Source organism: Suillus paluster (assembly GCF_016628075.1).
Source record: "Suillus paluster strain FC165 chromosome Unknown EDB91scaffold_6, whole genome shotgun sequence".
NCBI classification, from domain to species: Eukaryota; Fungi; Basidiomycota; class Agaricomycetes; order Boletales; family Suillaceae; genus Suillus; species Suillus paluster.
Genome location: NW_024537566.1, coordinates 831,908 through 846,029, shown reverse-complemented (window position 1 = coordinate 846,029; position 14,122 = coordinate 831,908). Strand labels below are relative to the sequence as shown.

The 14,122-nt window shown below is 47.1% G+C and overlaps 4 protein-coding genes across 4 annotated transcripts; 2 read left to right on the top strand and 2 right to left on the bottom strand.

The window, feature by feature from the left end:
* Positions 1-281: 281 nt before the first annotated feature.
* EDB91DRAFT_1078571 (uncharacterized protein) lies at positions 282-1,277 on the bottom strand (the record flags this gene model as incomplete). The annotated part of the gene is made up of 5 exons (XM_041315035.1): positions 282-383; positions 434-493; positions 524-634; positions 887-1,099; positions 1,161-1,277. The coding sequence occupies 5 exons, from the start codon at positions 1,275-1,277 to the stop codon at positions 282-284; spliced, it is 603 nt and encodes a 200-aa protein (XP_041181859.1).
* Positions 1,278-1,360: 83 nt separating this feature from the next.
* On the top strand, positions 1,361-3,066 carry EDB91DRAFT_696059 (methyltransferase domain-containing protein). The gene is made up of 8 exons (XM_041328123.1): positions 1,361-1,504; positions 1,552-1,953; positions 2,003-2,043; positions 2,104-2,235; positions 2,290-2,505; positions 2,570-2,781; positions 2,833-2,886; positions 2,939-3,066. The coding sequence occupies exons 2-8, from the start codon at positions 1,712-1,714 to the stop codon at positions 3,002-3,004; spliced, it is 963 nt and encodes a 320-aa protein (XP_041181858.1). The 5' UTR covers positions 1,361-1,504; positions 1,552-1,711; the 3' UTR covers positions 3,005-3,066.
* Positions 3,067-3,835: 769 nt separating this feature from the next.
* Positions 3,836-5,988, top strand: EDB91DRAFT_1244132 (uncharacterized protein; the record flags this gene model as incomplete). Its single annotated transcript, XM_041322381.1, has 19 exons — positions 3,836-3,863; positions 3,918-3,951; positions 4,008-4,032; positions 4,091-4,144; positions 4,199-4,212; positions 4,262-4,290; positions 4,345-4,370; positions 4,422-4,465; positions 4,518-4,527; positions 4,578-4,595; positions 4,646-4,671; positions 5,039-5,059; positions 5,109-5,148; positions 5,198-5,301; positions 5,357-5,416; positions 5,474-5,501; positions 5,563-5,620; positions 5,673-5,905; positions 5,959-5,988. 19 exons carry the CDS (start codon positions 3,836-3,838, stop codon positions 5,986-5,988), a joined length of 882 nt encoding a protein of 293 aa, XP_041181857.1.
* A 2,722-nt stretch (positions 5,989-8,710) lies between these two features.
* EDB91DRAFT_1046014 (ankyrin repeat-containing domain protein) lies at positions 8,711-10,145 on the bottom strand (the record flags this gene model as incomplete). Its single annotated transcript, XM_041313227.1, has 4 exons — positions 8,711-9,168; positions 9,225-9,810; positions 9,860-9,939; positions 10,004-10,145. 4 exons carry the CDS (start codon positions 10,143-10,145, stop codon positions 8,711-8,713), a joined length of 1,266 nt encoding a protein of 421 aa, XP_041181856.1.
* Between the last annotated feature and the right edge of the window lie 3,977 nt (positions 10,146-14,122).

Sequence of the window (14,122 nt, the reverse complement as noted above, 5' to 3'; positions counted from 1 at the left end):
CAGATAGGCAGTAGGACTTTATATGCAGGACAAGAGCAGACACGAGGCAGCGGTCTTCTTCGCCTGCTAGCTAAGCCTAAATGAATTCCATACGGCATATTTCCGCTCACGCTGCCGGGGCATTACAAATAAGTAGTAAGTCCTTGTGTACTTAATTGCTTGAAGGAGTTCGTGCCGATGAAGGGATAGCGTGCACGAGGCAAGAACAAAAGCGAGACTACAGCCTTCTAGAATACAGGAGCAGTGAATTCCTCGGCTGCCAGTGTTTCAAATATTTTTGATCACCATTTGCCAAAGACAATGAGTTGAGAAGCAGGTTGATTCGCCTTGAGGCCTGGGTCAGTATTTGCCTCGTTGAGGCCAGGCGCCTGTCCACGTGCATCCTAGGCAATTTCCATCATTGATGCTGTCCAGCGACCACAATGAAACGTACCATGGATGTCAAGTCCGACAGTTGTGAAACCGTTTGCTGAATCTTTCGCTTCGTAATAGTCTGGTAGAGAGAAACATTCCTCTAGCGCACAATTATGCTTGCTCCCACATAATGGTAAGGAACTGGATCTGAGAGGGCGAACCTCGAATTGAGTTGCAGTCGTTGGGTGGTGGTGGTTGATTGCAAATGCAACGGTCCGATCTAGCAGATGAAGTCACTTGAGTCTAATGAAGCATCATGTGGGTGTTCCTTCCCTGAAGGAACCAGTACCGTGGTGCTGCTGCCGACCGCCGCATCAATTTCCTGCTGAGGACATGACATGAAAATAATGAAATTGCTGCACCAAGGATGAATGTTTCAACTTGTCCATCTGAATCATATTCCGGGGGATGTAACATTCCGACTCCTTTCTTCAAGTTCCTGTTCTCGCGCACGCAAACGATCCTCTCGTACCTTCAATTCCTCCTCTCGGATGTTTAGATCCTCTTCCCTGAACCTCAAATCAACTTTACGCAGCCTTAGACCTTCTTCTATCGTTGTCAACCCTTGCTCTCGTGCTATCACCTGATCCTCCCGGAGCCTCAACTTCGTCTCAGCTACATTTAGTCTCTCCTTTAGAACCTGGATTTCACTATCAGACACGTCACCTTGATCCTTCCGGTTATGCTGTATCAGATGTCGACGAAATGATATACAGTCTGGCAGGCACAGATGTCAATGAACGTACAAAATTATCTGATTCCTTCAAAGGCAGGTCACTATCTAGAGTTTCAGCAGACTTGACAGCGCAACTCTGCACGCCAGTGCGAGTATAGATAATTTCTTGATCACTGATGGAGGTCATGGTGGAAGTAGTAAGCAAGTAGAATTAGGGTGACTCGGACTTGCTAGTTCCTGATCTAGGCCTAGGCTTGTCTATCATGGGACCATTTGTTTGTCGTAATCTAAGTGGGAGATTTCGTTGCCAAGCTGAACCAGAACTACCCTGTTTCTCGCAAAAACAAGGTCTTGTACCGTGCATGCTAGCTTGAAGGTATCCTACCTTACTAGTGAGCGTTGTCTGCAGCCTGCGTAAGTCTTCTTCTTCATAACGCATGTTAACTGAAACATCTAATTAGCGCCGTATACAACCGCAGCGCCCAATTGTTTTTGTACACGACCTAGACTCTTTAAACTGGTTATCATTATTCCCGACATATCCTTCCCGCCAGCGCCAGTGCCTTCCCCGTATACCCTTTCAGTCCTGTCATTACCGATCGACCGTTATTCTCATTCATCATGCCTGCAGTATGGCATCGACATCCTCGATATTTCTTCCTCGTGGCCTTAGTTGTGACAGCAACTTTCTTCTTACTCAGTCCATACCAATCTCCGCTCTCAACCGACTCATATGCTGCGTATATCCGTGACAGTACCCTCCCAGCACGGCTTGAGCGAGCAGAAAGAGTCTATCAGAAAGTAATAGCTGGCCGCAAGGACCTAATACAGAGATATGGCACAACTTCTCGCGACATCGTCATGTACGTCTCACCGACTCACTAGTCCTTTTGTGAGTTGAACATATTTTAGGTTTCCACCGGACAAAGAGCCATGGCCAGCATACACTGTCTGTGAGTTTGGTCGATGATGAAGATTTCCGTTTGCCATCAGCCGTTTACGAACATTCTCAGGGAGCTTCTTTCCTCCATCTTTTGATTGTCCGCACGAACTGGAGCGCATAGGTGCACTGGGGGATGGCGGAAAGTGGGCATGTGGGATGTCTCGACTGGAGCACAAGCCAGACTGTATCATATACACCTTTGGTGCGCCAGTTCCTTCATCCCGTTTCGGACTAACCCTCATTCGCAATCGCGTAGGTATGAACTATGAAACGACATTTGAGGCAGAGCTGCTCGAACGGACACGGCATTGTGAAGTATGGGGATATGACTATCGCTCAAACTCGTTTGGATCCCACATCAAGATCAACCACCGCGCACACTTTTATTCATGGGGTCTTGCCAACTTTGATGCGCACGAGTCGCACCATAATCATAAGCTGTATACTCTCAAGACTCTGCTCGAGTTTAACAGTTCGTACGCTCTCTATATGCGTTCTGTCTCTTGTTAATAAAACGCTCTTATGTTCGTGATTAGAGCACGACCATATTGACGTACTCAAAATCGACATAGAGGGTTGGGAATTTGACACACTCACTCAGATAATCCAACCATACATCTTGTCCGGGGAACCCCTCCCCTTCGGACAGCTCATAGTTGAGCTCCATGCCTGGGATAAGAAATTTGAAGATTTCTTACCTTGGTGGGAGATGCTAGAACGAGCTGGATTGAGACCATTTATGACTGAGGTGCGTATTGAATATATGTGTCGTGTTTTCTATCTAACGTTGTGTATTCAGGTGAACCTCGTATACCAGAACTACAATCGAGGAAAAGACACGGATCTCGCCGAGGTTCGTCGAGCTTTCACGTTCGTGTTCCATCTGATCTGACGAGCCTCCGCAGTACTCCTTCATCAATATTAAGGGAAACAACATCTTCATCTCGGATCCACAAGATGCCCCTGCATAGTCGGATGTTATATAGTCACTGCGTTGATCACACTTTGCAGGGTGTGCACACACGGAAACTCCATGGTGGCGTGGGCGATGACATGGTGGACATTGTGTGGAAACACTATGGATATACGCATATATTAATGATTGAGTACATGTTGCAGGTCGAGCGCTAGACAGCGCTGCGTGCTCCACCTGAGCTGTATTTTCCTCCAAAGGTACTGATCACAACAGAATGTGTGTTGGATGGCTGTTACGGTGTCGTCCGAAATCACGTTCTCGCCATTTATGTTCATGGCCGTGGCGTCTCGAAGTATCGCTTTCTCCACCTTCCACCTATGCCAAGCAAGGGTCATGATGTGATATGTATGTTGCATCGCCACACAAAATCAACTCATCATTTGATCTGGCTTTCCGGCTCACCACGAATGGCTGGCATGGGTTGGCATCAGACCGATTGGGTTACAACTCGGCGACCGCCCACAAGGAGATGCATAAATCCAAATTCTGGTTTTGAGGTCAGCCTTGGAGGCCTCAACACGGTGAGCGTTTGCCTGCTTTTCCCCGACGATGAGAAGCGATGGGACACATGTCAAGGGGGAACGTTATTTTTAGTTTGGCAGCTGAAGGGATATTGAGTGCTTACTCGGAGTCTGGAATCTGAACCCCGCGCAAATCGCGCCAAGGGGATTTAATATTGATAAGCATAACTCATTCCTCAGGTCTCCCCCATCACGGGTACTTATTTTGTTGGGACCTTAGAACCCAGTGTCATAAATGCATTGCTGTAAACAACCTTGTCGCAACTTTTTCTTCTTCTCTTCTCTTCATCCACTGACTGTTTGCTATGGCGGTGGATATTCGTGATACGTTTGGTACATATCTTGTGCCCGTCTTTGTACCAAGCTGTGCAGCTGACCTTTCTTTAGGCGCAGGGTTCATCGGGGGCATGGTGGCTGCGATGTGCGTCGAGAGTCTGTCTCCTTCGGTCAGGACTTGACAGTGCGATTGCATAATAGCTTGTATGGCATCACAACTCTGCAGGTGCGTACGCCTCATGCCGTCCGCAGGCGACAGTGCTGATCCTGCTCCACTCTGCAAGACATATTTGTATTATGTATATTACCCCAGAGACAACAAAAGTGTGAAACTGTTGGTACGTCGTGTCTGGTTTATGCTATACGATGGCTTTTTACGACAGGTGTTACAGGTTGCGCTCGTCTGGTAATTTTCTTTTGAGTTATAGATTCTGCCACCCTGATTTTCTTTGCAGGGTCATAGACACGCTACACGTCTCCCTCAGTGAGTCACGAATTGGCGTTTAAGTTGAAATCAACTGAATTTGTCCTGTTCCAGTGTGTCATGCTCTGTATTACTACCTTGTGCGCGTCAACGGCAACAACATCGGGTTCACAATTCTGATTTAGGTATAGGTATCGAATTTTGGTGACGAGGATGCCCTCAGTGCTGGAAATTGGTATGTGCTTCTGGAATACGACGAATATTCAGCGCTGAGTTGTACATCCTAGGTCTCTTTTCGTGAGTGATCAGCTTTGGGTAATTCGGTATTTCACATATGACAACCAAAGACATCGCTCGGTCTGAATGTGAGATTTTTCATTTGAAATTCTTCCTGAAATTAACAATAGGACTGCAGCTTTGCATGGCCGTCCTCGTGCAAACGTACGTGACTGTTCCATAGACGGTTTGTGGAGAAATATAATAAGGGTCTTTTCCAGATACTTTGCTTTTCGAATATCCCATCGTAAGCGTTTTATTTCAATCGATTTGCCTGCGTTGAATCTTTGCGGGGTAGTGACCCGATCCAGTATTCGATGGTGGCTGACATGCTCTATTGTAAGTCGAAGATATCTTGTTCATACAGTGGCTCGGTACTGAAGGTGATTCGTCATCTCAAGATGGTGTTCGTCATCTTACACTTCGGTAAGGCTTCATATAACTAGTATGAGCAGCTCATTAATTGGAGGCTTAGGCTTTGGATTGGGTGGGCTTCCTTTTTTCATCTTACTCACACAATGCGCTGAGCCAGAATAGAGACAGTTGTTCTCATGTAAGTACTCCTCTCTTAAATACGTGTCAAATGTAACGAATACCCTCAGGTTCATCAAGAAGGAATTCAGTGCCCTTTCGCAAATCACTGTGTGGTGAACAACTAGTTCGGCTAGGCGTCCTGCTGACAGTCTTCCAGCTTTACGCCGCTACGCCATTCGCTGTCACTGCTGTGTTGTCTGACGTCTTCATTGCTGCTGCATTGTGTGTCCTTCTGCATGGCAATCGCAGCCCCCTTGTTGAGTAGGTCTTAATCCCGCATTAATTACTGGCATAGCTGAGATTGTATCAACCCCAGGACCAACGCACTCGTTAATACGTTAATTGTATACGCCATCAATCGTTGTCTACTGACTTCGTACGTCTCTTGTCTGATAGACATGGGACTGGATCAACCTCACTTCTTATCTTCTAGAGCCGTTGCTGTGGCCGAAGTCATCGCAGTAAGTTCAAGCGATGGAAGCAGGAAAATATATTTGAAACTGATGTTCGTTCGTCGTGCAGTTTGCTGTCAGCCCAGGCAGTTTATGGTTCATCGCGATAGATTTTGTCATCGGAAAGCGTGAGTGCAGGTCTGCGCCTACAGAATGTATCCTCACCCTTTCATTCTGCAGTATATGCCAATTCCCTCCTTGCATCGCTAAACAGTCGGTCTGCCTTACGAGGGCGCAACCATCACAGTAGTCAAAATGACAGCATGAGTTTTCGCGTCAATACCATCAACCTATCTGACTTGCAGTCCTCAAGCGATGGGGACAGCAGCGGAGGCACGCAGAGTAAAGCGACCACTGCCTCCGCTCGTACACGTGTAAAATCAGTTCCGGGTGGAGATATCGACTTACTTGAGGTAAGCTAGCTCTTGCAGTGCTCCGGTTCATCTGATTAATGACGGAAATGAAGCTGGGTAACGTGGACAGGGGCAAAGGCTAATGTTTGTATTTTGCCGTGCATGATTGTAAGATGCCCGTTGCCTGCCGACTTAGCCCCATGCGCAAGATACCCTAAGCGCTTCCATCCTGAACCTTCGCCATCATGTGTTGCTGATGGAGTCCCTCGCATTCTCACATGTCTCGCTTGCATCCTTGTATTTGATACCCCCCAAAATAAGCTTATTTTCATTAATGACGTCTGATTGAACCACTGTCGAGGAGCCACGTCCGAGGCACGTTAGATTAGACGAGGATGAGAGACGAGAGGATGGGGTTAAGCCGTTCCGCGGGTCAGCATAATGCCAGCTGATAACGCCGCCGTGTGACCGCCAACTAGAACGTTGCAACTTGACTGTGACATGTTAATCTGACAGGCATGAAATTCCTTTGTTCGATATCCTTTGTGTCCATACTCTGGTTTAGTATCATTCAACGGCGATGACCCACGCGTACCCTCGCCGTCAAGATTCCAAGCATGAAGCTTTTTTTGCACTTTGAAATAAGGACAGCATCATAACAAGCCCGAATTTTGTGCTGTTGCCGCTGACTCTCATTTTATGGAGAGCGAGCGATCCAATGACCGTGTGTGGCATGTTGACCTTGACCTTCCATATACTAAGAGATATAGAAGGTCGACATCAACCTGGAAGATGACCTCGATGTACCCGGGGCGAAGCGGTGTCATGGGTATCGAGTACATGATGCCTTCACAAGCCCCGATCCTACCTTTGAGGTGTTTGCGGATCCATTTGAGGCTGGTCACCTCGACACCGACGGTCGTGCGATATCCTGCTGGTGAGTGTAACTGCTTGCCGACCGTGGTCGAATTGACGTCGGCCTTCCAGATCTGAACGCCTCAATATTCACCGTTTGGCTTATGACTTGCTCGCTTGGCGCAGACAGGAAAGCTGGAATAAATAACGTCCTTTGTGGTCTCCTTCGGAATTGGGGCAACCAGAACATTCCGCTGCTGCACATAAGCACACAAGTCCCGCGCTCTATTTCAATCGCCCTCCTTCGGCCGCGGTGACGATTATTACATATCATGCTGTGTCACTCCGTGTTTGGTCATTTCAAGGACATCTGTGATAGCTACATCCAGGTGCAGGAAGGGCACGACTTTGCATTAATTTTGTACGTTCTTTGTCAGAGTTATGCGGGACGCCGGATCTTTGGGCGGCAAAAACATGAAGACTTTTCAGAATGTATGACTTCTATTCCATTGGCATTCAAGTTGCTGCAATAACAATTGTGACTGGATACACGACTGATCTGCGTTGGAGAGAACTATGGCAAGGTCTCAAAGGGGAGATGGGTTCGAGAGGCACCACGCTGCCTGGCCTCATGACTGTAATATGATGACAACTTGCCAGTGGGAACTTCAAAAGCTTCGGTAAGTTATTTGTCACGGACGTAAGAGATATGACTTCATACGATGAACTTGGTAGACAATGCGGCCCCCCTCGGCACTGTCCTTGCACCAAACAAAGTATTCCCCACCCCCCAGGCCGCCACGCTGACTTGCACACGCAACGGAAGGTTTTCCAGGACGATAACCGCCGGTAATACTTCTCCATATACTAGATAGTACACGTTTAATTGACATTGTTCCTAGCGACCAAATCATTATCAGGGGCCATAAAATGTCCGGGGAACGTGACCACTTTGGAGTTCGAGCGGCCATCCGGATGGCGAGCTCATTCTAGCTGAGCAGGGCACCCACTGCAATGGTGGACACCATGTTTCAAAACTAGCCCACGGTGGTGGACCGGTAAATTACAAGCAGCAGTGGATGTAAGCATTCATGCCCGCCCATCTTATGCAATGTCGACCTCTCCGCCTCAATGCGTTCAATGCTGTCATCGGCCGACCCAGCCTTCGACACCGCCACTTTCGATGCTGTTGGAATGTTGTGTGGCGTATCTGCGGGTCCTCTCGATGTCAGCCGCGTCCTGATGTTGTGGGCCATGCTGCAGAAAATGCGTTCTCACCAGCACCGAATCTCGAGGCGGAGGTGTTTATACCTCAATCCTATTCATGGACGACAAGGACACGTAGGAAATGAATGAAGAAGCAGCCCTTCTACATTCTCATGATTCTACTCAACCTGAAAATCAACCTCGCGCGCACGGCGCAGGGTACATGTGATCTTGCCTCATGAAACTCGGCTGGAAGTCCCTCCCTCCACATCCACCACGTCATCGTGCGCGACACAGCATACCCCCAGAAAATGAAATAATTTTGACATCGGCGGCCCAGTACCTGGTACGCACCATCAGCAAGGAGAATGACTTGATTACACACCGAGTTCGCACAAAGCACTGACCACTAGTGTATTTATGGTCCTCCGTGCTGGTACACACGCCCCCTTATCCATGGCTGAGTGGTTGTGGACTGGAAGAACCCCTTCTCGATAACATGGGTATACCCTCAGTTTCAACCTCCTGTCATGAGAGATATTCATGTATTTGATCGGTGAACGTTGTGGAAATTGAGCTGATGTACAAGTTATTTTGTCTTATCTACTTGCCCGTGCATATCAAGGTGTTGCCACACGACGAGCGCGATTATCACTTGCAATAAAATTTGATGATTTAATTTTGTGACGCGAACGACGAGAACAATTATTCCTGCTTGTCGTTCAAAGAGATTCGTAAGCGGGACACCACTTGATAACGATTCTTACTTGCTAATGGAGAGTTGCGCTGGTAAAGAAAGCTGTCCTAAAATGGTTGCTCTGCTAAAGGTTCAGAAATCTTGACAACCAACTCATCGCGAGTTCGCAGTTCAGCAGCAAAATAAGCCTTCACCCCTCCAACGCCCCTGGATTTCACCATGCGAACGATCTCGTCATATGCGTTTTCGTTTCCAGCCCGCTGAATAGTGCACATGAAATCTTTCTTCTTATTATATATTAGCAAGCCGCCCAGTCCCATCGATGTCGCAATCGGAGAGAATGGATCCACGGGCACTTGCACTTTGATTATCATGGACTTCTGATCAAAGGATATCGGGGTGTTTTTAGGCGGTTTGGACTTGCGACTGGAGAGGCCAAGCCGTTCGCGAGTGAAATCAGCACGAGAAATCGCGGACGAGAAGTCCCCATAGGTTGGCTTCAGCGTGACCGTAGTTGATGTGGAGAATGGCTGGCATAACGGTTTGTGAGTTTTCCAATGCATACCTGGCATAAGTCGCGAGTCCGTGAAATGCGTGGGCATGACAGAAGGGGTCGCTTACGCTGGCAGTCAGACGAGCAATAACGAACTGTGTGACACCGTCCACACTGTTTCAAGCCGCTTCCTTTTTTCTTGCAGTACTCGCATTCCTTCTCTTCCAATAGTGCTTTCTCTCCTGATCGCTTTCTTTCCCATCGGCGAACCGCCGCCGTGACTTGAGGACCAAACACCACACATAAAGCACGGGGAGAATCACCATTTCCATCCTTAATATCCAGATCAGCGTTGTGCTCCATCAGCAAATCCAGGATGGGTATGTCTTGTCCTTGGAATGGGAAGAAGAGGGGCACTTCGCCATATCTGTTTTGAACATTCGGGTTGGCGCCACCCTCAAGAAGTGCCCTGGCAAGTTCAAAATGCCCAAGTGGAGGAGTGCAGGCATGATGGAGGGCTGTGTGGCCAGATATATCGGGCAGATCTGGTGGCGCACCGCACTGAAGGAGATACTTGATGACATCAAGATACCTTAGAGAACTTGGAGGACCTCCTCTGATTCGTTGTGCACCGAGAACAGTAAACGAAAGAAACCCAATTTTGAACGGTGTTTCGGTTCCTGTTATGTCGGGAGCGCTCCCTCCACTGATTGCCTTGACTGGTGAATTAGCATTCAGCCACGACATAGAGATAGGGACAAACAGTTTCGACAACCTGAATTTGCCCAGTCATGCACGCCAATGCAAATGGTGAAAGTTTATTAATATCCAGTTCGCCGAATTCTACAAGTGTCATTCTCAGATTCCGGAGATATGCCAAGGTATAGCTTGTCAAGTAAGAACCCACGTGTCTGAAACATGGACCTGAGTTTCTCGCTGCCCATTTTGATGCCGATATGATCTGGCTGGTTGAGGATGACCTCCATCTCCGCTGTCACTTTGAGACCGCCATCACTGTGACCTGCCGCTTGGGTATTGTGGTCTATCATGGTGCTAGTGAGAACATGTGGACCTGCAGAAAGGAGCATTCTTGCCTTGTCTCATATTCACTAGCTGTATTTTCGTTCGGCTGAAAGGAGTTATTTCACAGAGGTCTTTGACGCGTAGCTTAAGAGGTTTAAGCGATGTCTTTTGAATGCAGACACTTACGTAAATATACATTGTAGCCAATCAAATCCATGTCTTTTACTTGCACCCCCTGCTAGATAGTCCCACGAGTCCGTGTGTCCCAAGAGTTTGCGCATTGACTCTAGCACACGCAATTCTGCACGGAATCCTTATGTATGTTGCATTTAGGTTCCCCCCAACATAATACACATTGCCATGTTTTTTGTTTGAAGAAAATAGAAGGAGATCTCGTCATGGCCAACTTATTGGTGCTGGAGGCTAGTTTTGTGCATAGAAGGCTCGCTCTAAAGGTCAGATCACTACATAAAATTCTGGAATGCGGTACGATGGTTATACACAATGAGAGAATACTAAAACAAATTTCTCTGGGGCCACATGCTTGTCAGGATCATCTACAATAAAAGAAATATGCCTCAGACGTGACAATCTATTCAAAGCGTTACATGAGACTGTGTAAATCGAAACTCCGCAATGCCGAAATGCGGCACAAAAACACCAATGCCGAATTAAAGTCCTCGCAACACACTAACTTATACGCGCACCGAAACTTCTCAAACGCGGACCGCTTGGCTATTCGTACTATACTTACACCCCTTACCCTGTTACAACATCCCCCAGTACAGCCCTAACAGGGCACCGCGTCTTAACAGTTTACCTTGTTTGTTGCGGTATATAAATATAGAAATTCTCTCTCTCTCTCTCCTCGCAACACACTGTACGAACGGTTGCGGACACTGCGGAGTGTGAAAAGGCATTGCGGCAGATGCGTGACATCGTGTGACAAAGTGCGCGAACTGTAGGGAAAATGCACTTTTTCTACGCGGTGACTCTCCGCCGGACTCAACACGTCGAGTTTCGAAAAAAAAAACTAGCAGATGTTTCACTTTCAATGTCAGGCTATCGAACTCTCAAAGGATTTTTTTTTTATGTTTGTGCGTTGTGGAATAATAGACGTTACCCCTAAAATGCGCGAACTCTAGTGGACATCTAGACTCGAATCACAATTACATCACTTGGTACGTACTGTATAATTTCGACCTTAGGTTCGTGGGAGTTTCTGCACTGCATTACCTAATGGCTTTGTGACAGGTTCGTCTCTCGAGGACAGCTGTGACAAACTTAAAATAAGTTCATAAGGTTCATATATACATGTTCAGTAGGATAATATATGTACTTTCTACACACAGTATAGCTCAAAAATGACAATAAGGAGTGGAAAAAGTGGTTAGGTGAATGTTTTCCTAAAAAAACATATCTCAAAACAAACATATCATATGTTATGTCACAAAATTAGGTTCGTCAACCCAAAAACAGCTGTGACTGTCACAAAAAATAGGTTCGGTTCATCAAGCTAGCTACAGTGTGACGAACCTAAGGTCGAAATTATACAGTATCTTATCAATGCCCGGGAAATTATTTCTGGCTTTCACAATCCAAAGCGCCGGTGGCTACGCGTCATACAGCGAATAAGAATTTCTTGCATTTCAAAGCGATCTAATAATTCAGCCCATACGGAAAGTCATCCAGTACTAAAAAGTAAGCAGGATTCAAGTATTCGTGGTTTTACCGATCGGGCCGCGTTGCACATATGGCGGCCCCGCACAACCGCGCCCAGGCACATTATAAGTGCTTCTTTCTGTACAGCTTGGGTGGGTTTTGTCCTTTTCATTCTCATGAACTTTGAATCCGTCCCATGGCAAGGCTTATGTATCTTCCACCGCCCGCAAGGAGGAGGCTTCGAATTAGAAAATTCTCGTCCTTCGTCCGCGTGACCTCTTGCAAGCAAGCTCCACGGATACCACCTCATTTGTGACTCCCCGATAAGTGTTCTTTGTCTCTCCATCGCCAACCAGGAAATTTGGCTCGCACCTCTATAATTGTTGCTTCCTCAACATGACACTCACATGCCATTAGCAAGCTCACATTTTCCAAGGTCTTGGAATACCGATACGTATCACCGTCCGTGAGGACTTTCTCCCCCAGTAAATCAGTCTAATGTCGAGTAGTCTATTGGCTTGTCAAATTTTGTCAGCTTCGGTACCGAGTTTTATAGCTCAGGCAGCCAATCATCGCTGTTCTAATCAGGCTCAATATCACAGCACACCTTATAACATCGCGGACTCGCGGCTTTCTAGGCACGAATTTCCTAATTTCAAATAAATGACTTGAAAAAGCGCGATTCCTGGCAAAAGTGCGTTATTTAATTGTCCAGTGGTGCTTTTGCCGTTAACATGATGCATATCTTTCAATGTCAACTTGTTGACCAAATCATTGGTTCGGACGCATGTCCATTTCAGCGTCATCAGGGGTTCAAGGTGAGATTTCTGTGACGTTCTAATCGCCACTGTTCGAAAAGGCAGCGGGCAATTATTCTTACGTCCTCAGATTCGGACAGCCATTCCGGATGTTATACTTCTCTCGTCCCGACGCGGCACAAGGGAACTTTTTCCAACCCTCCTATCAAGACCAACCCGTCGTAAAACTTCTTATATCTCTTAGCATCATGCTAGTAGTTGTCCGTCCGGCACAATGCGCGACTCGCAAAGATAAAAATGCGTCGACCGTCTAATATTAGCTAACCCACCATTTTTTTGGCGTGATGCATTATGCAGGGGCTCACCGAAAGCGACAATGCCGTATTTTTATCCGAATGCCTGCCAGGAAGACGGACAGTCCCCGCATGGGTAAAGTCTACAGTCGCATTCATCTCATATATAAATACGCCTGTCCCTGGTCCCAGCATCTAGGCTGCAATTGATTATGATGGAGTGCTGCGGTGGAATACCTGTTACTACCATGATTATGATATTGAATCTGCGCCTGCGCGAAGGCAATCTGAGGGTTTGAATAAGGCATGGAAAACAAGCTTGAAGCTTGTATGGCCAAGTCCTGGTTTCGGGGCCATGGGTATGGTTTCTGGAACCGTGCCACCTGACCGCAGGAACTACCTTGCTTTTCCAGGTAAAATACTATCTAAATTTGCCATAAGCCAGTTCAAGTTGTATATTCATCCTGAGGCCTGAATATTCATACCGTGATCACGATCATGACTCACGATGTGGTCAGAAGCAAACTCAGTCACCGTACTTGTGGCGGAAGTCTATTTCGAGTCTCCTTCGGAGCTTGAAGTGAAGAACAATCTTTTTCCGACACGGCGAAAGCTATTTCTCGTAAGTGGTATGCTCTCTGAATCGGAATGATACTCGCGGGAGAGCTATGGGCGTGTCAGAGACTGCAGTCTCAATGATGATACACGGTAATCCAGACTCGGTCGCCGTATCTCAAGCGAAGATACCCTCCATATTACTCACGAGGTGAAACCGATAACTTCTCCCCAGCACTCCAAGTCTGATCCCCACGTCAACACGGCGATTAACCTGCTCAGCCTGTTGAGTTTTCATCACGAATTGGGTTGATTCAGGATGAGTCTCTCTCTCAGTTCAGCGAATCTTCTTCCGATGAATCCGCGGATTGTACTGATTCAACTATGTTATCGCAGTGCCAGCTTCCTTCACCATATTGGCGCTTCAAATACGCTTAGACAGCACGTCAGAAGACACGGCCAATTGTTTCAAGGTCTAACACCCGATATAACGAGTAAGCAGACAAAAAATCACATTGAGCCTGCACTCGGCATTCTGGAGCGACGGAATTGTCAGACAGTGACTCGGGACTTTCGCTAGGCCTGCAGTGATAACCCTAATTCTGGACTTTTGACGCATGGACCTGCCAATCAAAATGAGCGATGTAGTTACAGCGGAAGATCTCAATCGCATGTCACTTTGCTGAACTAAACTCGCCCCCTTCGTGGTTTCCGCCGGCATGCTTATTCGATGGG

What these genes read in the sequence shown, in the direction of transcription:
- EDB91DRAFT_696059 (XM_041328123.1), top strand. Translation starts at nt 1,712, where the DNA reads ATGCCTGCAGTATGGCATCGACATCCTCGATATTTCTTCCTCGTGGCC. An exon ending in ATGGCCAGCATACACTGTCT is followed by an intron (nt 2,044 to 2,103) that starts GTGAGTTTGGTC and finishes GAACATTCTCAG; the next exon opens with GGAGCTTCTTTCCTCCATCT. An exon ending in AAGACACGGATCTCGCCGAG is followed by an intron (nt 2,887 to 2,938) that starts GTTCGTCGAGCT and finishes GAGCCTCCGCAG; the next exon opens with TACTCCTTCATCAATATTAA.